The sequence below is a fragment of the Podarcis muralis genome, chromosome 1 (assembly GCF_964188315.1).
Source record: "Podarcis muralis chromosome 1, rPodMur119.hap1.1, whole genome shotgun sequence".
NCBI classification, from domain to species: domain Eukaryota; kingdom Metazoa; phylum Chordata; class Lepidosauria; order Squamata; family Lacertidae; genus Podarcis; species Podarcis muralis.
The window spans coordinates 57,100,518-57,123,089 of record NC_135655.1 but is presented as its reverse complement, the minus strand read 5'-3'; the positions used below and the strand labels follow the sequence as shown (position 1 = coordinate 57,123,089).

The 22,572-nt window shown below is 45.4% G+C and overlaps 2 protein-coding genes across 2 annotated transcripts in view; one reads left to right on the top strand and one right to left on the bottom strand.

Annotated features, from left to right (window-relative positions):
- The window catches only part of ABTB2 (ankyrin repeat and BTB domain containing 2), a 155,065-nt gene extending 149,046 nt beyond the window's left edge, over positions 1–6,019 (bottom strand). The window contains exon 1 of the mRNA XM_028728184.2: positions 4,540–6,019. Within this exon, the coding sequence (XP_028584017.2) occupies positions 4,540–5,413 (874 nt within the window). The 5' untranslated portion in view covers positions 5,414–6,019. The remainder of the gene's footprint in view (positions 1–4,539) is intronic.
- Positions 6,020–6,179: 160 nt separating this feature from the next.
- Positions 6,180–22,572, top strand: part of LOC114596534 (catalase-like) — a 44,019-nt gene continuing 27,626 nt past the window's right edge. The window contains exon 1 of the mRNA XM_028728267.2: positions 6,180–6,333. Within this exon, the coding sequence (XP_028584100.2) occupies positions 6,310–6,333 (24 nt within the window). The 5' untranslated portion in view covers positions 6,180–6,309. The remainder of the gene's footprint in view (positions 6,334–22,572) is intronic.

Here is a 22,572-nt window from a genome sequence, read left to right as displayed (position 1 = left end):
TACACAGATGTTTTGTCTAACCATTGCCAGTTTCGGCAGTGCTAGTGATACTGACTCTACTAATCCCTCAGGCTGTCATTTGAACTAAGGGAATCAGCACAGGAACTCAGGTTTGCTGAATAATCACCCTGACACACAATTTCTCTGCCCAGAAGCACCCTAAAGAAACTCTGAAAAACACATAGTCCAGATGTTCAGCTTATTGTAGTGAAACTGCTAAAACTAAATAATATATAGTGTTAAGTATATAAACACTACCGACAGCTGAAGGTGCTTCGCATGTATTAGCTGAGTAGTCTTGCAACCTTATAAGGTAGGTCAACACTATTATCCCCATACTGCAGATGGAAAAGGATGGCTGATGTTGAGAGATAGGGGCATGCCTAAGGCAACCAGTGAGCTGAACCAGGGACAAATCCACACTTCCAGTGACTACACTGCACCTAGTTAACAACAGTTCCTACCTCTCCAAGTGCAATGAATGCAGTTTTGCCTGTGGATAAGCAAGAGAAGGAACAAAGGCACAATGTGCTTACTGTGAGATCCCAAGTAGAGAGATACAACGAAGCGCACAAGGTGTGTTACTAATTGATGGTTGCCCTACTGATCCGCAGCAGTGATAATTAGCCCAAAGTGCAGTGCATACAGCAGGCATGGGGAGCCTTCGGCAGGTGGCCCTTCAGGCATCTCTGTCTGACCCTTGAGACTTTCCCCAACCACACCCCTCACCTGTTCTCAGTTCACAGGCTCCTTGAATGCTTTTGCTTGGATGGGATGTGTCTTTGAATTCTGGTGACTCTTGCTTGCCTGGATGAAGGACTGAGTGAGTGTATGCAGATACTAGCTCATTGTACAAAGGGGAAATGGGAATTGATTGCTCTGCCCTCGTTTGCTTCTGACCCTGCCCATCACTGTCATGTGACCTCTAAAAGGTTGCACAGAAGAGAATATGGGTCTCAGGATGAAAAATGCCCCCTATCCCTGGCATCCAGCTTAGTTATTCATAGAAGGTGGGCTAGCACCAAAGAAGAGATACTCTGAGGATCAGAGAGAAGGTTATGTACCTTCTGCTATAATCATTGTCTGCATCCTAGTGATGATATATGAAAAACCAGTGACACAAGCAATAGAATGGGAACTGCATTCAAACATGAAAGAAAGACTGCCTGCTTTGATCTCTTATAGCCCCAGGCAACACAGTCTTCCAAAGTTGTAATATTTTTGACCTAGACTTCACATTTCATAGAAAACAACGATCAGATCACCTGACGTTTTTGGTTTTTTCCTTAAAGGCAGCCATGTGGCCTTCAAACTTAAACAGAGCAGTGGCCTCATGTGGTGTGTTGTCTCTGCACATATAAAACCCAACAGAGTCCATGGGTTGGTGCAGTGGTTAGAATGCTGGACTAGGACCTGGAAGGCAAGGGTTCAAATCTCCACTCAGACTTGCTCACTAGATGGCCTTGGGCCAGTAACTAACTCACAGTTTAAGTTACCTCACAGGTTGTTGTGAGGATACAATGGGGAAGAAAACTATAATACACAACCTTGAGCTCCTTGGAGGAAAGGTGGGATACAAGTGTAACAAACAAACAAACAAACAAACAAACAAACAAGTTGTTAGTAACATAAAAGAAGATTGAGTCTATTCAGACAATCCACTGTTCTCAGTAACTCTGGGATGTGCATATTAACTTCTAGAGAGTAATCCAGCATCAACTCAGAACAACAAACGTGTTAGGAATAAGGTGACATTTCCTCCTCATACTTTTATTCTTAGTTGAAAGAGAGAGAGAGAGAGAAGAAAATTCAGCCTCAACTTTTCTCCTATCCAAGGACCACGAAATCAATTTTGTTTTGCAAATTGCAAGTGAAGGTTATTAGAATAGTCAGAGTCTTGCATTCCAGTCCCGTTAACACAATAAACACACTTCTGAAACTGAATTAAATGCACATGTAGGCACAGGGAGATCAGAATTTATAACTCAATAAATACAATTTGACAAAATGATCTAAAAAAAGCATACAACATTGTCAAATGAAACCAGTCCCTTGCATGACTAATTGATGCTTGGATGCAACTTGTGAATGTTACATAACTGGCAACTTAAATGTTCTGAATACTTATAAACATTTCCTTTCATATCTGTTTGTATTTCCATGTAACACAAGCCTCTGTTCATTCAGTTTCTTCTTCAGAGATAACTCTTTCTCTCTAGGGACTCTTTAATTCAGCAACATGCTTAACCATATTTCTTCTTCTGTTTCTCTCTATAATGCACCACAAAAGTAGCAGTGACACAAAACAGTTAAGATATAAAACATATCCTTTCATTTCCTACTGTTTTACTTCTGGCGCTAAGGATAGCGAGTGGGAATAGATATTACTGTGTCTAGGTAGCACAAATATCAATGATGGTATTTGCATATTTGCGATACATAACCATTGAAGAAGGACCAGTGAAACACATTATAAGAAGTATGCATACATTGCACATGCATCCAGCAGAAGAATGTATGACACTGGGAAGTTTGGTGAATTGACCGTAGTTTATACATATTGGCTACACAGATAGCATCTTAGGCACATAGAATAGCATAATATTATCAGTTTATCTTCCTGCCTCAGTGGTACCTATTTATTTGTGCTAGTATGCTTTCGAACTGCTAGGTTGGCAGGAGCTGAGGCAGAGCAACGGGAGCTCACCCTGTCATGCAGATTCGAACTGCTGACCTTACGATCAGCAAGCCCAAGAGGCTCGGTGGTTTAGATCACAGTGCTGCCCTGGTTCCATCACAGTGTCCCACTGCACCCGAAGCAGTTTTGTCATGCTGGCCACATGACCCAGAAAAGCTGTCTGCAGACAAACACCAGCTCCCTCGGCCTGAAGGCAGAGATGAGCGCTGTATCCCATAGTCAAATTCGACTGGACTTAACTGTCCAGGGGTCCTTTACCTTTTTATAACATTTTTAAAATAACATTATCCACAGTTCTCCTTCTCTCACAATACTAGATCCTGTGGTCATTCAATTAAACTGATTCATGGCATACAAAAGGAAGGACCAGCACACAGTGGTCAGTTAAAGTATGGAATTTACTCCCTTAAGATGTAGTGACAGCCACTAACCCTGTTGGCTTTAAAAGGTGGTTAGACAAGTTCATGACAGATAAGACTACCATTGACTCCTAGTCATGACATCTGGTTGCCCCTGTGAGAGTGGGATGCTAGACTTTTCTTCGATCCAGCAAGACCCTTAACTACTTGTCCATGGCATGCCCAAACTGATGCAAGCTAAATTAGAGTTTGCCTATGCCATGCATATGACCACCCAGCTGCAGGCTGATGCAGATGGGATTTGTCTATGGGTGGAGTGTTTTCCCACAGCCACCAGTTGTGGCTGAAGTAGTTGTGACAACATGCCCTTAAAATGAGTTGCTGTACTTCCGCATACAGCTCTGTTTCCTGCCCTAAAGGAGTTTATCAATCTCACTTGTGCACTCAAGAGCAGGGAAGTGAAATTGACGAACTTCAGCTGGACTTGCTGCTATGGGGAAACTGATGTGGGACACCTCCAAAGATGCCATGGTAGAGTCAGGCATCCGTACATTGCTTCTGTTTCCTCCCCACATGGATTTCTGAGACTGCTTCTCCAACCGTTTCTTTTAATGTTCTCAATGATATTCATAGAAATGGGGGGGGGGGAGGCTGGAGTGATGGAGCTGTATTGCTGGTTATCTTGCATGGCACTTAAGATATGTATGTAAGCAAAAAAGACAGGAGTGAGGAACCATTTATTGCCTGAAGGCTGCATTTCCTTCTGAGCATCCTTCCTGAGGCCACATGCCAGTGGAGGTGGGGACTGAAGAAAAGGTGGGTGGAGCAGCGAATGCCGATTTTACCTTGGTACATTAGGCTAGTTACGGTTGGCAATCTAACCTTCTGCAGAACAACCCTGGCATTGTTGAACACTCATATAGCTCAGTCAGTAGAGCATGAGACTCTTAATTTCAGGGTTATGGGCTTGAGCCCTACGTTGGGCATTGCAGGGGGGTTGGACCTTGTGGTCCCTTCCAACTCTACAATTCTATAATCTAGTTTGTTTATACTATTTATTTAACTTGCGATTCTGCGAATGTACCACTAAACACAGTGAATGTAGAAAGCTCCCTTATACAAAATCAGACCATTGGTCCATTTAGCTCAGTGGTATGCCTAATGATTTAGCTGTGGCTCTTCCCCAGCCCTGCCTGCAGATGCCAGGGGTGGAACCTAGGACCTTCTGCATACAAAACTGATGCTGTACCACTGAGCTACAGCCTTTGCCCTCAAAGGCGAAAGCAACTCCATAAGATCAAACTCACATTCTGCCCATTGGAAAGAAGCAGACTCTTTGGAAGTCTTACCAAAATAAAAGTTTCGAACGCAATCAGAACACAAAAACCAACCATGAAAGGAAGCAGCATAAAAGTAAGAAGACAGGCAAAAAGCACGGATCGGGCCCATTGGATTTGCTAAATTGACAGCTCTGCTCCTTACCATTTGCATTCTTCCCGCAGATCAGGTGCTCATAGGGCTGCAGCACTCCCCAAAGCTCCGCATCATTGTTGATGACCATCTCCAGAACTTCTGCGGAGATCTCACTTCCCCCTCCACCTCCATCGGGGCTCTGGCTGGCCACTACTCTGGCCTTGATCTCCTCCACCAGGTTCTCCATGCAGGACGTCAAAGAGATGGCCGCGTACTCGTGGATCCTCACCGAGATCCTGGTATCCACCATCCACCTGAAGAACCTCCCCACGGAAAAGGTGAGGCCGCACCTGGCCGACTTGCCCTTCCTCAGCCCGTCGCCGGCGCTCATGCTGTAGAGCGAGAGCGCCTTGACGGTGGCCAGGACGCAGCTCTCGGACAACGACCAGCTCTGGATCAGCTTGATGGCGCTTTGGATCTCGAAGCGCGTGCACTTGGAGTGCATCACGCTCAGGCGCTGCGCCTCCCTGGAGATCCGGATCAAGGGTCTCCGCAGCAACACGGACAGCCTCCGCACCGCTTCTTGGGTGAAGTCCCTCTTGGTCCCTCCTCCTGCTTTCCCTTTCCTGAGGATCTTCCCAATGTCCTCCTCCGTCCAAGGGAATTCCTCCAGGTCGGGCAGCTTGGCGCATCTGGAGAAGATGTCCGCCACTTCGGGGTCCTCGGGCAGGACGGTGTTGACGGTGTCCCAGCTGTTGTTGCGACTGTTCATGGAGCCCGAGTAGTACCACCAGTTGCCCCTGGGCTGAGACGACGCGAAGGCTTGCGAGTTGGACTTGCAAGAGGAGAGGCTGAGCGAGCGGCAGGAGTCCCCAGCCCCATACCCAGAGTCCAGGGTCAAGTCTTCCAGGGTCTTCAGAGTGGAGCTGTATATCCCAGCCATAGGAAAGGAACCTGCGATCTCGCGCCAAGCCAAGGGAGAAAAGAAAAGCAGCAGCAGCAGCAGCAGCAGCAGCAAGCGCAGGACTCAACTCCCTAGATCGGGGGCTGCTTCCAAAAGAAGCCCGAGGCGAGGAGCTGGCCGGCCCCGCTGGTCCTTAGGCTCCCGGAGAGGAGTCCCGTTTGCGCTCGAGCTCCTGGGGCTCCTTCAGGTTCTGCTGGGTGCCAGCTGTCTCCATTCCACGGCGAGGGGTGAGATCATTTATTTTCCGCCTCGAGCAAGGATGGAAAATACTGGGGCCAGGAGGAGGAAAGAAGAAGAAGAAGAAGAAGGGATCAGGCAGAGAGAGAGAGAGCTCTTTTCAGAAGCTCCAAGAGGGCAGCGCCGTTCCCAACGGGGCGCCCTTCAGCGGCGGAGAGAGAAGCCTCCTGGCTGGCTCAGGAGGGCAGGTCAGCCCTTTCCCAGACGGCGATCCGGTGTCACACCGGGACTCCTCCAGAAGGCGAAGAAGAAAGGACGATTGGACGAGGCAGCCCTGGGAGCTGCTGCTGCTGCCGCCGCGCGTCCCCCGCCCCGTCTCAGACACTTGCAGAAGCTTTGAGCGAAACTTCTCTGGTGCTGCCCGGCTGGGCGCACCGAGTTGCAGGCGGCATGCAAATGACCTGCGGGGAGCCGCACCAATCGGCGGCTCCGGGGGCGGGGCCCGCCGCGGAAAGGCGAGCTGGGCGGCCCGTATGTAAATCTCGACGGGCGGGGCCTGTGACGTCGCGGCGGGAGGAGGAGCGCGCGAGAAGAAAGACGGCCCGAGAGAGAGGGGCGGACAAACCCAGGAGCCGCGACGACAAGCGGGGAGAACTTGGAGCGAGTCTGCTGCGCGACGAGAAATCGCGTGTCCCGTCATGTCCCGCTCTCGCCCAGCAAAGGTAAAGAGGGTGTTGGCCGCCTGCGTTAAGCCCGACACGTGTTTATTCCGACCCCCGATTCCCCGTGCGGACGACGCGTAACTTGCAAAACGTGGTTTGCTGGGGAGGACGATTTGTGGAGTTTCCTCTCTTCCGAGGGAGCGTCCTTTGAATTGCACCTGCCGCCCTCTGCCCAAGCTCAGTGAATTGGGGCGGTGGGGGAAATCAGACGTCAGCGGCTGGCAGACCGGTCAGTTTCCACCAGACAGACTTAGGTGCTCCAGGTGTTTGCTCAGTTGCAAAATCTGCACAGCTAGAATGCAGTGACAACTGAACACGCTCCTCTCAATGTCCCGCAGCTCAAGGTGTTTCATTTGCTGTTAGACGCTGTCGACTTGTGCTTTTAGCAGGGAAAGAAGGCCTTTCAGTTTTCTTCCTTGGGCCACTTGGGAATGTTTTTAAAGTAGGAAGGGCGCAGAATGAATGCACAGGCTTGCCTGAGCTAAGAAAAAGGTGCTTTAAGCCCCAGGTGTTGAAGGCACTTTCAAGATGCCTTTGCCTCCAAAGAGGCGCTTCGGAGTGCTGCTAATGTGGGATAAAGGGCAGGGGAGTCCTTAGCATATGCACTGTCAGGGTGCAAATATCCGCCCAGCACACCCAAATTTAGTTTAGCCACCGCTGGCACGGCACGTCTTTGGTAAATGAGTGCACAAAGTCGAAAGTCCTTTAGTGCAGTGTTTCCCAACCTTTTTTGGGCAAAGGCACACTTGTTTCATGAAAAAAATCTCGAGGCACACCACCATTACAGCCCCGTGACGTCAGCGCGCAGCGTCACGCCGGGAGGGACGCACGAAAGTGTAAGTTTCAATTTTTTCCCCTCCCCCTTGCCTTCCTTCTGTGCCAACCGCCAAAAAGCCAAGAAAAAAGCCAAGACTTTAGGGCAGCAGGTCGACACGGAAGAAGCTCCTACCTAAGGACAGGTGCGACGGCCGTGTCCTCTTCTGCCACACTTGGCAGCCCTGCCTCACGGTCGTGACTCCCACCCTGATTTCTCCCCGCAGGTCGAGCGGCAGAGGCAGCCCAATGTGTCCAGCCCAGACACAAGCCCCGCTTCCCCACTCTAGATCCTGAATGCGACCAAGTGCTCTGGACTCCCGAGCAGGGTGGGAAAGAGGACTCGCATCTGGTAGCCTCCGGGCTCCTCGCCTGCTCGAGGGATGGCATTGCAGGCAAGCTGCCGGCCGTCGCCATCGCCGCCCCCTCATGCGAGTGGACCTGCCCGGAGTGGTGGGCCGGGGGAGGCTTGCTCTCTGTGGGGATGTGGCCCGCACGCGCGGCCCCGCTTCCTCCTGCCCAGGGCTGAGCTCCTTACCCGCGATCTCGGTCTCGCGCACGCGGATCCCACTTATTCCGAAGCTCGCGCCACTAGCCGGGGCTCTCACACCGTGCCAGGGCGAGGCAGCGCGGCCCACTGACGTCATCGCGGCTCGCCGCCGCCCTCGACTTCCCTGTTCCCTCCCCTCCCTCGGGTCGCCGTGGTTACCGAGGACTGCAAGCTGCTCGGGCGAGCGTGGGGCATTAAGTGGGAGAAGGAAAATTAAAATTAAAACTCGCCTGAAGGCCGCCTCTCCGGATATCTTTCGAATTTTTTAATTTTTCCCGCGGCACACCAGGCAACGTCTCGCAGCACACTAGTGTGCCGCGGAACACCGGTTGGGAAACACTGCTTTAGTGAAACAGTAGGTATACATTTAGGTAATACCTAGGTATGTATGTATTTTGTTTTTCTAGCTTGATCAAAATTATTTATTATTTTGTAACAGGTAGATAGTTAAGAGCTTAGGCGGATTCAGCTGTGGGTGCCCGGCGCCCCCCAGAATTCGGCACCTGGGTGCCCCTCACCTTTTGCACCCCTGGGTAAAGACAGTCCTGATAAAGGGCATAATTTTATGAGTTCCTGAGTGGGTAGCTGCAAAGTTCCAGAGTGGGTAGCTGCAAAGTTGTTGCAGCAAAATTAAGAGTGTCCTTTATATGTTAGTCTTTAAGAAGTCACAAGACTTTTTTTTTGTTTGTCTTGTATTGCTTCAGTGTTTTTTAAAAAATAGTCCAGGTCTGTATTTGAAGCTAAAAGCTGTGTTGGCCCGTTCCCTTACGCATGCAGTAGACCACTGTGAGAATAGGATACTGGATCCAGCAAGCCTTTCTTACATTCTTAAGTTTGAAAATTAAAACAATGTATTCCATTTTCTACTATGCATTAACAATTTAAAATGTGTTTACACCATTTCTGGTGTGGAAATACCTAAGGGTAAAACACCCACTCTCTGAAAAACAGATTCCAGAAAACAACATGGCAGTGATATGTTGAAACTAAGACACATTCTTAGTGCAACTTTTAATAAAGCTCTTGGCTACTTTGTTATTGCAACATGGAAAGATGAAAGGGTGGGAGGAGTCAAGGATTTGGGTCAGATGTCATGATTGGGATCAAGCAACTATAGTCCATGGAGGCAGGATAGTTAGACCAAGATAACTAGCTTAGGCAAGCAAAGGAGCTTCTCTTGCTTCCAAAAGAGTATTTACCAATCATTTGCAGGAATGCAGAGGCCCTGGATTTATTAATCTGGTTTATTATTGAGATGCCAACTCCCCAGGTTTTTGACATTGACTGTAAGAAATGTATTAACCTTTAAAATGACACAAGACTCTTGGTTGGTTTTGCTGCAAAAGGCTAAAACAGCTGCTCACTTTGGAACAGAAGTCAATGTTCATCTGCCAGGTAGACCTCTAAAGCTAAGAAATACAGTCGCACCTTGGTTTTCGAATTTAATCCATTCCGGGAGTCTGTTCGACTCCAGGAACAGTTCGAAAACCAAGGCGCAGCTTCCGATTGGCTGCAGGAGCGGGCCAGACTTTTGGCTTCTGAAAATCATTTGAAAACCAGAACAATCACTTCTCGATGGTTCAGGAGTCGAAATGTTCGAGTTCAAAGGCGTTCGGCTTCCGAGATTCCACTGTACATAAATCATAGCATAACACATAGCTAAGTTGGTTACAGCGTGGTGCTGATAACACCAAGGTTGCAGGTTTGATCCCCAGATTGGGCAGCTTCATATTCCTGCATTGCAGATGGTCCCTTCCAACTATATGATTCTAAATAGGATACACCAAGCAAAGGGCCTTCTCGGTAGTGGCACCCACCCTGTGGAATGCCCTCCCATCAGATGTCAAGGAGATGAGTAAACATATATCTTTTAGGAGACATCTGAAGGCAGCCCTGCATAGGGAAGCCTTTTAAGGTCTATTGTTTTATTGTGTTTGTATATATGCTGGAAGCCACTCAGAGTGGCTGGGGCAACCCAATCAGATGGGCGGGGTACAAATAATAAATTATTATTAATATGCAAGTATACTGATGTACAAACAAGTAACATAAGGCTGAAATCCTAATGTTCCACACCATTTACTTGTGAGAAAGCCCAACTGAATGTGGTGGGGCCTGCTTACAAATAAACATTGGATTAAGTTTATATCTCTGCCATGAATCTCATAACGTGAACAAGTGGATTGTCAGCCTGTTCATTTACGGCAGCATGCTGCACTCTGAAAAAAGCCTTTGTATGGAAGTTTACACACTTTTGACCTTGAACCATGAGCTGAGTATGGAATACAGATACCTTTCTCTCTTAATTAAAAGGTGGGTTTGCTCCATCAATCGCTGCTTTTTATTAGTATTTTAGATGAGCTGTTCTGTAATTGCTTGATACAAGACTGCCACCTTCTGGTAAGAAGGAAGTTCAGCAATGGTAGTGTATTTCCTGTAAGAGACTCCACAGCAAACACAGAAATAATTCCGATATCCCTCCGTCAGAGCGGGTATATAATGTAGCTTGGGACTACTCCTGGTTCCTTTGCTGTCACTTGAGCTTCAGATGGACTCAGTGGCATGGAATGCCTTTCATCAGTTCGGGCTGGAGGCCCAGATGTACCCCTATCCAGACAGGGATAGCCTAACTTTGGTTGTCGCTCTGGTAACTTCTAGGTTAGATTGATTGATTACTGCAACACATTACATGTGGGGCTGCCTCTGAAGACATATTGGAAACTTCAGCTTGTGCAGGATTCAGTGACCAGGGCAAGACAGTTTGATCCTATTACACCAATCCTGCTCTGGCTGCCGATTAGTTCCTGGGCCCAATTCAAAGTGCTGGTTTTGACCTATAAAGTCACAATACCTCAAGGACCGTCTCTCCCCCTATGAACTGTTCCAGACCCTGCAATCATCATTTGAGGCCCTTCTTCACATGCCTCCTCCATTAGAGGTCTGGAGGGTGGCAACACAAGAAAGAGCCTTTTTCTGTGGTGGCTCCCTGTTTGTGGAATACTCTTCCCAGGGAGGCCTTTGTATTTAGGCACCAGGCAAAAACCTTTCGCAATAACCAGGCCTTTGGCTGATAAAACATTCTATGGCCTTCTAAATGTGCCTGTGTGAGAGGAGGTTATTGCTTTGTTTTTCGTTTGTTATGTATTTTGCTCTCATTTTGTATTTTTATGTTGTCAACTGCCCTGTGATTTTCAGATGAAGGGCAATATACAAGTTTTAGCAACAACAACAACAACACCTAATGTCAGTGCAAGCAGATCAGATGATTTTCAGAAACAAATTATTTCATAAAGCAAAGCTTAATAAAAAGCCATCAAAAGAATTACAGTGGGTTGCATTTTGGTGGTTTCAGAGCACTATCTTACTGCCAGAGGTCTGTAGTCTGTTCAGTGCACATTCACTCCTTTTTTGTGATTATTTTATTGCATGCTATATTTATATTCTCTCTTTTTGAGCATTAACATTTACGTTGTGCTTTAGAGCAGGCATGGAGAAGCAGTTGCCCTTCCTGTTGACTGAAGCCAGCATAGCCATTGGCCAGGGAGTAACAGGAGTTTTAGTCAAGCCACGTCTGAAGGTGTGCAGGTTTCCCATCTCTGTTTTGGACTAACCAAAGTGCTTCATATGCTTGTAGAGTAGGGAATCATGGATGTTGCTGGATTGCAATTTTCATTATCCCTGATCAGTGGCCATGCTGATAGAGGCTGATGGGAGCTGAAGACCACAGATTCTCCATTCCTGATAGCAAATTCTCTTGTCATATTTCTAATGCAGAGAAGAAGTGGCTAGCCTAAGACCACCTTCTGATTTTCGGAATACCCCTGAAGGATACTTGATTCTCATGTTTTAAGATGGCTGATATGACTGACCCTCCTGTGTGGCAAAAATTAGGTCGCCGTGGTACATTTAATTATTCACATTTGGACCCTGCTGTTCTGCAAGAACATGTCCAAGTTGGCTAACAATAATAAAATAAATACCAGAAGTTAATCACATATGGTAGTTGCCAAAGTAACACTAAGCAACTCTTTGTACCAGCGAAATGACTTCTGCTTGCGCAACCCATGCCCCCTAAAATTGTTCTGGGGCTTCCCCCACACTTCTGGAGCAATTATAGGGCTGGCATGCGATTGGGGGGGGGTGGAGAGTCCCATTCTGCAAGCAGGAATATTTCTACTCGCTCAATTATTTTGTTATATATACTGCCCGTAAAATATATTGCTAAATATGGTGCCTAAAAGAGGCAAAATAAAAGCCAAGTCAATAAAAAACAGCCAGATAAAACCAACAAAAAGAAAGAGACCCACAGAGACAGTGGCGAATAAAATACAAACCTGCCTTAATAAAAAGGTCTTTTTCACCTGCTGGGGAGAAGGGACTTGAATTTGTTTTATTTGTTTTATCTTAATTTATAAACCACTCTATATTCAAAGAGTACCCAGGCAGTACACAGGAAAAAAAATATAAAACATAAAACCCAGCAAGAAATAAAACTGTGACGGTAAAATAGAATAATTTGGGAAGAGTGAGGAGAAAACAAAAAGTTTTCAATGAACATACAAAATGTAACAATGTGGGGGAATTGTTTCACTGTTAAATGTGCTGGTTTTCTCATTTGCTCTTCCACCTGAGCACCACTTGGGGTCTTTGGGTGAGGCTCTGCTTCATGGTGAGGAAAATGGGCTTTTATGTTGTAGTGCCTTGCCAGAGCTCAGAATTTGTTTATAAAGTTGGTTAACATATTCTGCTTCAATAAGTCATTTGGCTGACTGACAAATGTTGCTGCTGAGGTTTTTCCCCCCGGTTCCGATTGGTGATTTTAATGTTTTACTGCATTTTAAATGCATTTTAACTGGTTGCAACCCACACTGAGAGCCACTTAAACTGAATAATGGTGTGTTTTTTTTGGGGGGGGGTTTAAAGAAAAAGTAAAACATGACACAGCACTCATCAAGATAATGAATACAGGATAGCTGCTTTCATGCATGTTTACAAACATTTTGCTTGATGTTTTCAATTCTCTGGTACTGACAAGTTCTACTGCTACTGAACTGCAAATGAAGACATCCTTTTATTTTATTTTTTTAAAAGACAAGCTGCTGTACAATAACATTTTTCCTCTCTCCTTTTCTCATGCACTTTCTGCAAACTGCTTTTTATGGGCACACTAAACATGATAAGGGAGACTTCGGATCAGATCCCCCAACATCCTTTTATTTGCTTAAAAGAAACTGTGGAACTGGCACTTTTACAAGTGTCACCTTTTGTTCATTCCATACCTGCAAGAAGTCAATCTTTTTAGTGTGGCAATACCTATCCTCTGGAATTCACAGCCTATTAATATTGGGGAGGAACCTTCATTGTAGTGTTTTTGATATCAGCTAAAAACTTTTCTTTTTAGGGAATCCTACCCAAATAAACCAATTGAGAGGTTGTTGTTTTTTGGCTATAGAAAGCTAGCCAAATCAAAAACAAAGTAAAAACAGCTGCTGTTGTGACAGGCTGGATTAGGATTGTGGCACTGGGTGGGGGCAGATTGAATCCCTCCCCTCAATACTCTGACTTAAATTGCTGTCCTTCTGAAGCTGTTATAATCCATCAAAGGGATAGAATAAGTCCAATACAGCTAATTTCAGTTTTGGAAGAGGTCATTTCAGTTGGGGAAATGGTTTGTAGCACAAGTTAAACCAGGCATCCCCAAATTTGGCCCTCCAGATGTTTTGGGACTACAGTTCCCATCATCTCCAGCCACTGATCCTGTTAGCTAGGGATGATGGGAGTTGTAGTCCCAAAACATCTGGAGGGCCGAGTTTGGGGATGCCTGATTTAAACCCTCCACCCTTTGCTTCCTACAGCTGTTTCTTAGCAAATAGAAAGTTGTAGAGGAATCAAGTCATAGATCTTGCATTTTCTATATAAGGTAAAGGTAAAGGTACCCCTGCCCGTACGGGCCAGTCTTGACAGGCTCTAGGGTTGTGCGCCCATCTCACTCAAGAGGCCGGGGGCCAGCGCTGTCCGGAGACACTTCCGGGTCACGTGGCCAGCGTGACAAAGCTGCATCTGGTGAGCCAGAGCCGCACACGGAAACGCTGTTTACCTTCCCGCTGGTAAGCGGTCCCTATTTATCTACTTGCACCCAGAGGTGCTTTCGAACTGCTAGGTTGGCAGGCGCTGGGACCGAGCAACGGGAGCGCACCCCGCCGCGGGGATTCGAACCGACCTTTCGATTGGCAAGCCCTAGGCGCTGAGGCTTTTACCCACAGCGCCACCCGCATCCCTCATTTTCTATATAGTTTGGTCCTTAGTTCCTTTAAAAGTGAGTGGTTGAGAAAACAGGCTATTTGTTGAAAGCTGTCGTGTTTTTTTAGAAAAAGGCTTTGCTTTGTTTTAGTTTTTCATCATACTAAAACTTGTTTAAAGAAATGTTTACTTAAGTTTGACCTGGCATGGCACCTTAACCACTAACAAGTTTTGCACACCTTTGGCAGGCAAGAGCCTACTTCAGATGCATGAGCAAGAGCAAAACAGGAAATGTAGTTCTCACATGTTTCTAATGGCTCCAATATGCGAACATTACTCATTGTGGATTCTCCCCCAATTTAAGCATTTATTCTATTTATACCCTGCCCTATCCACTGAACTCAGAGCAATGTATGGCAATTTCAGCAGAACGAACATTTCCACTGTTTATGCAAGACTCACAGTCTTAATAACGCTGCAGTCCTAAACCCACATCTGGAAGTAAGAGTCATTGAACTTATGGGGCTTACTTCCAATTAGGCATGTATAGATGGGGACTGTAAATATTGGACATGGATGGCTTATGGAAAGAAGGCTGTGTGAGGGGGGGGGGAGAGGGGGAGAGAGAGAGTGTGTGAGAAATAAAGAGGGAGCGAGGGAGGCCTGTGGATGGGTGATTCCCATGTGCAGAAGATTTCCCACTGACATGTTGGAGTTACACTGCTTCTGAAGGAATGGTTTCATAGTTTCGGGATAAAAAGGTAAAGGTAAAGAACCCCTGACAATTAAGTCTAGTCACGAATGACTCTGGGGTTGCGGCACTCATCTTGCTTTACTGGCCGAGGGAGCCGACATTTGTCCACAGACAGTTTTTCCAGGTCATGTGGCCAGCATGACTAAGCCGCTTCTGGCGAAACCAGAGCAGCGCACGGAAACGCTGTTTACCTTCCAGCCAGGGTGGTACCTATTTATCTATTTGCACTTTTAAGTGCTTTTGAACTACTAGGTTGGCAGGAGCTCGGACCGAACAACGGGAGCTCACCCCGTCGTGGGGATTTAAACCGCCGACCTTCTGATTGGCAAGCCCAAGGATCAGTGGTTTACACCACAGTGTCACCCACGTTTGGGGATACTACTAGACAAAAAAAGGAACAAGTTATTAATTCAGTGCAAAATTAATTTTAAATAGCAGCTTGTTCATATTGATGTTCTTGGTGTTGGTGTTAACCTTTAAAGCCCTAAACGGCCTCGGCCCAGTATACCTGAAGGAGCATCTCCACCCCCATTGTTCTGCCCGGACACTGAGGTCCAGCGCCGAGCGCCTTCTAGCGATCCCCTCACTGCAGGAAACAAAGTTACAGGGAACCAGGCAGAGGGCCTTATCGGTGGTGGCGCTCACCCTGTGGAACACCCTCCCATCAGATGTCAAAGAGATAAACAACTACCTGACATTTAGAAGACATCTGAAGGCAACCCTGTTCAGGGAAGTTTTTAATGTGTGCCATTTTAATGTATTTTTAATCTTTGTTGGAAGCCGCCCAGAGTGGCTGGGGAAACCCAGCCAGATGGGTGGGGTACAAATAATAAATTCCTATTACTATCACTACTTAGTGCCACCTATATTGATTTATATTTAAATTTTCCTGCCACGTGTGCTTTTAGGAAATGCCTTTCAGTTCTGCATTTGCAGAATTATGAAGCTGAGTGGTAGTTCTTTTCTTGTTCAGCAGATGGCGCTTCAGATCATTCTTACGATGAGAACCCCGTTTTATTCCACAGTTAAACTGGCTGCAGAAAATAGTTCATAGAATCATAGAATTGTAGAGTTGGAAGGGACCATCCAGGCCGTAGTGCAGAAATATGCAGCTGCCCCATACGGGAATCACACCTGTGACCTTGGCATTATCGGCACCACACGCTAAACAACTGATCTGGCGGGTATCTTTTAGAATACGTAATAACAGACTATTCCAGATACAGCATCAAACTCTCTTACTATTGAGTAAGCATGCGTAGGATTGCACGTGCATGCCTAGAAGTAATCTCTGTTGAGAACAGTGGAGTTTAGAGTGCAGTGGCTGTTGATGGAGTGGGGAGGGCATGGGATTGCTTGCAGTAGACTCTCCTCTGGCCTGCATTGGCAGAGGAGTAGCACTAGTTGGGTGGGCCTGCCACAGCGGGGGGTTCTTCTAGCAGAAGTAGCAATCAGAGAAGCTCAGAACAGGGGGTTGTGGGTAGCCTGGGGACAGGGTGCCAGAAGATTTGCTGGATCCAATCCCCCACAGATCAGGCCCTTCTGCTATGCCAGCTTGGAGCTGGAGTAATGAAAAATCACAATAAGCCTTACTGCTCTGGCTAGCATGGTGAATCTGCTGCTCCAGTGCAGTTGGAAGGGACCCCAAAGCATCATCTAGTCCAACCCACTATAATGCAGGAATCTCAGCTAGAGCATCCATGACAGATGGCCATCCAACCTCTGCTTAAAAACCTCCAAGGACGGAGAGTCCAGCACCTCTCATTGGAGTCTGCTCCAGCGTCGAACAGCTCTTACTGACAGAATCTCCCATCTTGTAACTTGAATCCTAGCCTCCAGAGCAGAAGAAAACAAGTTTGCTCCATCCTCCGTGTAAAAGCCCTTTAGATAGTTGGTGATGGCTCTCATATCTCTTCAAATTGCTACTCTTCAACTTTCCCAGAAGGAAAGGTTATAGCAATTGTGTTTGGATTTTTAATCCAGTGTGGTGTAGTGGTTAAGAGCGGTAGTCTCATAATCTGGGGAACCGGGTTCGCGTCTCCGCTCCTCCACATGCAGCTGCTGGGTGACCTTGGGCCAGTCACACTTCTCTGAAGTCTCTCAGCCCCACTCACCTCACAGAGTGTTTGTTGTGGGGGAGGAAGGGAAAGGAGATTGTTAGCCGCTTTGAGACTCCTGAAGTGGAGTGAAAGGCGGGATATCAAATCCAAACTCAAAAAAACAAAGTTTTAAAAGCTGAATAAGAGGGTACATGGTAGAGGGGAATGTAAAAAAAAAAGTCTGCATGATATGAATAAAAGAGATGAGAAGTTTTTCTCCCCCTCCCTGACAGAACCCACCAATTTCTTTTTATGTTCCATAGGCTTAGCCTGCTGCTCCTTCACCAAATCAGTTTATAAACCCAGTAAGTCATACTAAAGATTACTTATGCTGCTGGAGCCTTAAAATAAAGCTTTGTTATAATAGTGAATCCTTAAAAAAAGAATTTAGAAATTTAATGAAAGCAGTTAGAACCGTTTAGAAAAGCAGAGGCCTAATAAGCAGCTCCCTGGAGCATTCAGCTGATTCCTGCTCAGCCTTGACAAACATGGAATCTTACTTTGGGTGGCTTCGAAATCCATTTGTGTAAATAACTTGGAATGCAACGGCCAGTTTGTTGTCTGCTGAGCTTACATGAGCTTTCCCTGCGTTGGCAAAGGCTGCTGAGCCCAGATCAAGTCCAAATAGATGCCAGTGTTGCTAGAATAAGGAGGTTTCATGATCCAGCTGCCATGCATCTGCTGGAGAAGTTGTTGTGACTGGTAAGAGGAACATATGCTCGTGTCACATGTTGCTAGGAAAGGGGCATAGATAAACAAGGAGGTTTTTTCTGGGTTGTTTACTTGCACATCTCCTTTTACACCCAGTTAGCCAAAACCGGGGGTGGGGGGAGTTTATAACCAAACTTACCTGGTCCAATTTTTCTCACTCTCACACGCAACATGTATGTAGGCTAGCCACCTGTAATGCCTGCCACATTGCTGAATAATTGAAGGAGTCTGGAGATGCTCAAGGCAAGACCGAAACATTATCCATATTTCCTCCTTTCTCCTCTTCTTCTGTCAAAATTTAAATTTCAGGCTTCTCTGGATGCAAGCCCCCTTTAGTTATGTAAGGCACCATATACACTGATGACATATATTTATTTCTATGGGGGTGAGTATGACTAAAGCCAAGCGCCACTGTGTCTGTAGATTTAACAGTTCCAGTAATAACACTGTAGTACTTGGGGAAGTTGAGACAGCTTCACCCTAACAAGTTTTTCAAGCATTGTGAGTGCAGTAGAAAAGGAGTGTGCCACTGTTCCAAATAGGATGGGACACAATTTCATTTGTCTTCTTACACTAATGAATTAATTACAGTTTGATATTTTTTTTAATGGGTAGATAGGGATACGGACATGTTAGCAAAACTATTCCAGAGGTTAACGTTTGTGTCTCAGGGATCCATGTATGCTCCTGATCTCTGCCCTTATATTCTTTACATTGCTGTTGAAATGTCTTCAAGTATTTAAATTATCTTGAAATTCTGAATCTTAACTTGGAAGAAACGTAAACACATATGTGAAAGGAACAAGTTCTTAAATACTATGCTACCAAAGTAAGTCTGTTACTTAATGCTCTTGTAAATCGGGCATATCCAATGTGGTTAAACTATGGAACTCTCCCATAGGAGGCAATGATAACCACCAACTTGTTGTTGTTGTTGTTTAGTTGTTTAGTCGTGTCCGACTCTTCGTGACCCCATGGACCAGAGCACGCCAGGCACTCCTGTCTTCCACTGCCTCCCGCAGTGTGGTCAAACTCATGCTGGTAGCTTCAAGAACACTGTCCAACCATCTCGTCCTCTGTCGTCCCCTTCTCTTTCCCAACATCAGTGTCTTCTCCAGGGAGTCTTCTCTTCTCATGAGGTGGCCAAAGTATCGGAGCCTCAGCTTCACGATCTGTCCTTCCAGTGAGCACTCAGGGCTGATTTCCTTAAGAATGGATAGGTTTGATCTTCTTGCAGTCCATGGGACTCTCAAGAGTCTCCTCCAGCACTATAATTCAAAAGCATCCATTCTTCGGCGATCAGCCTTCTTTATGGTCCAGCTCTCACTTCCATACATCACTACTGGGAAAACCATGGCTTTTACTATATGGACCTTTGTTGGCAAGGTGATGTCTCTGCTTTTTAAGATGCTGTCTAGGTTTGTCATTGCTTTTCTCCCAAGAAGCAGGCATCTTAGATGGCTTTAAAAGAAGTTTAGACAAATTTATGGAGGGTAAGTCTTAATCAATGGCTACTAGCGATGATTATGTTTTGCATTCACAGACCTTGGACCTTCCACAGCCAGAGGGAGCATGCTTCCAAATACCAGTTGCTGGAGATCACAGAAAGGGAGTGTGGTCTTGTACATCCTCAGGTCCTGCTTGTGGGTTTCCGACAAGGCACCTGGTTGGCCACTGTGAAAACAGGATGCTGGACTAGATGGGCCATTGGCCTAATCCAGCAGGCGGCTTTTATGGTGCCTTCTGGATCTTGTTGGATTCCAACTCTCATTGGCCCCCGTTTGAGGGTCTGATCTTTCCACCAAGGGAATCTCCAGCCCAATTTAGGAGACAGTGGCTGGGGTAGGCAGAGCCCAGTGCCCTGACCATAGCTGTCAACCTTTCCTTTTTTGGCGGGGAATTCCCTTATTCCAGCGCTGCTTCCCACTGCTATCCTGGATTGTTAGATATCCCATAGACTGTCCCCGGGACAGGTGAGGCTGCTGATCCCTTATTTTCAAATCTGTTGACAGCTGTGGCCCTGACCAATGTAAGAATCATCCCTCCCTTGTGATCAGAGCAGTCATTTGAGCAAAGAGGGTTTGTCAGCTGTTCTGTGCAGATATTGGGCTGACTTGCATAAATAAATAGTGAAGCTCAGAGCAGATTATGTAAAATTTGCATAGCTTAGGGGGGAAAGCTATGAATTTAATAAGTAATAAATAAGCTCTTACCACTTTTCTCCACAATAGCTGGGGTCAAGGTCACTTAACGTGCTCCTTCACTTGTCGTACATTTTGTAAGAAAAGCAGGGTATAAATCTTTTTAAAGTAACAAAACAATGCAATGTTGAGAGCTAATAAATATAAACATATCTTTTTATGTAGCTTGTACGTCTTGTATGTACGTTCTTGCAGCAACGAACATATTGTTGCCTTGAGGTCTAATCTGATGAAGCATTTAAGTATTCTCTGGTGACAGCCAACTGAAACTCTTAAAATGAAAACAGAATGATATATGTTGATATGAGATTGCATAACCGTTCACATGACTGTGTGACTTACCAATAATTGTGTGGGATGGCAGCTTTCTCAAGTAGATGCTATCATTGTCCACTAACATTGGGATATCTGCTGTATCTTAAGAGCAGATTTACTGATAGGTCCAATAAGATTCCTTGCCTTATATTGCCACATATGCTCACCTTTGTAATTACGGTATATTTTGGGAATGAATCATGTTATTATGTAGCTGCAGTGTTTTATACTTTCTGGATGCCCCACAATCATATTATAAAGTAGTTGTAATCTATATTAGCACTGCTAGGAGTTGTTTCTTTTTGTTTTCCAATGTATTTCTTGCCAATAAAAAATTCAGTGTGGTGTGAGCAAATTTTTATTCTGAAAGTATGGCCCAGAGAAAAAAGTTTGAAAATCACGGCTCTAGCGGAAACTGGTGCAACCAGAAATAGGTCTTGTCCTTCTTTTCTCTCCCCACTCCTTCAACCTTCCCAAATCTGCTTGAGAAGGTCAGGAGAACCTTCAGAACAGAGGGAGGTTTGGAGATTTTGGCTGACTAGTAATTTCCTAGCTATGGGGAGAGTTGATAAGCTGTAACTGTCCCTAGTTCTCTTAAAGACTCCTAGGCATCTTAGAAGTTGGGAGAAAGTAAAGAAAAGAAAATATACTTTATTTTTGTAAAGCTTCTAGTTCGAAAGCGTAGTGTTGCCTGCCACCCCATTCTCTGCCAAGTAGAAGCCAGATTCCAGGCGGTTTTAGGTGCCTGGTTGGTTTCCACTGGAAAATCAAGGCACAGCAGTCTGGAGTGTCTTAGAAATATGATTTATTCACACATATTTTCACCTGGAAACCTTAAGTGAAGGGAGTACACCCAGGAGGGTCTTTTGTTTCTCCCCTCACAGCTTCAGCAAGCTTGGGTTCAAAGCAGCAGCCAGTCATGGACTGGACTGCAGTACCCAGTGAGATATTATCCTGAGTAACTCACCTCAAATTCATACACTTTGCTTGCTTATCATTCTGCATACGGTTCATTCATTTGCAAAGATGAGCTACATATGAATAGATCTTTTAATGAAAAATCACTTATAAAGACTTCCTCCCTCTCCTGTCATTGCCAAGTAGTTATGCACCTTCATCCTATCAAACAAGACTGAATTGCTGCAGCAGCTCTTCCCTCAAGCAGAATACACAAATTACCCATGTGTCCTAGTTCCAAGTACGTATCTGATTGTGTTGGAGGATGTTACAAAAGAAATAGCCGCACCTAGACAAGGTATTGATAGATATAATGACTCATGAGCTCTCTTAATTAGCTAGTGAGATAAAGTTAAGCAGTTCAGCACCACAGGTCTTTCAGATACTGAGCTGCTTGGTGGATTATCTTGATACATTTCCCACAGAAAATGCATTTCATTCACTGACCTAAAATGAAACATGGATTAGTTGAGAACCAGTCATTTACAGCTGTGAAATACTTAATGCTTTCCAACAGCAATGAAAACAAGCAAAAGAGTCTTGGCAATTAATTTTTGAAATCCCTGTTTTTATGCGAAGAACCCTAGATATATTAGACTCATATACTGCCTGGAATGTAGTAGCTGGATCTCATGTAATGAATTGGTATGTGTGTATTCTTCAGAGGAGGCTAACCTTGCTATGTTTGTGTAGAGGCAACAGCCGCACTGTTGTCAAAGGACGTCCTGGTGCAAAGGACAGGCTTCTTGTACCTTTTAGCAGCTGTATAAAAAAGGGAAATATGCACTGTTCTCCCCACTTCTGTCTGAAGTTGCAATTGGTAAAAAAATCTCTCTTTGTTAAAACGTGACCCAGACATCTTCTATAGTTTTGCAATTAGCCGCCTGTCCTGAAATATCCACCCCTTTATCAATAACACCGCCGCTGTGATCCCTCAAGAATGATAAACTCTCTTTTTGGGGGAGCATAGTCCTATTCTAGGATTTGGAACCACAGTCATAATGTTTTCCCATTAAAAAAAAAAATTAAGGCATGCACAAGCTTGCTGTTTATCACTGTATCCAGAAAAATGGTTATGGTTATATAGCTATACATTTTTACAGTGCTTTGATAACAGCTCATGTGTGAAACCTCTCTGTAGAATGTACGGTAGGTCAGATCTGCAAACCGTGCAAAAGGTTGGGCAGTATTGAGAAGCAACCACACCTTAAGTGAGCACTCAAAACTTTGTATTGTTTACTTAGTGTTTCTTCATCCCTTTGTAGAGAAAATGCTTCAGTATCTTTCATATTTAATGCTCTTCATTAATGCAAACTAGGAGGTAGTTCCAAGAATAAGGAGCAGAATCTTATTCAGAGACATACTCAAATAACCCTGCAGAAGATAACTGGAATATGCACCACATGCAGCTAGCATGGAGAATAGCTGTAAGCAATTTAGATCAACACGTCGCTAGCCATTTGGTATATAATGCATCTTCCCCCTGCCCAAAAAATCAGTTGAAACTACACCTGAGCTGCTTAATTGATACTTGTCACTACTGATGTTTATCTCCTGGAAATAGACACGGTACAGGTAGAAGTGGAGGACAGAGATTAA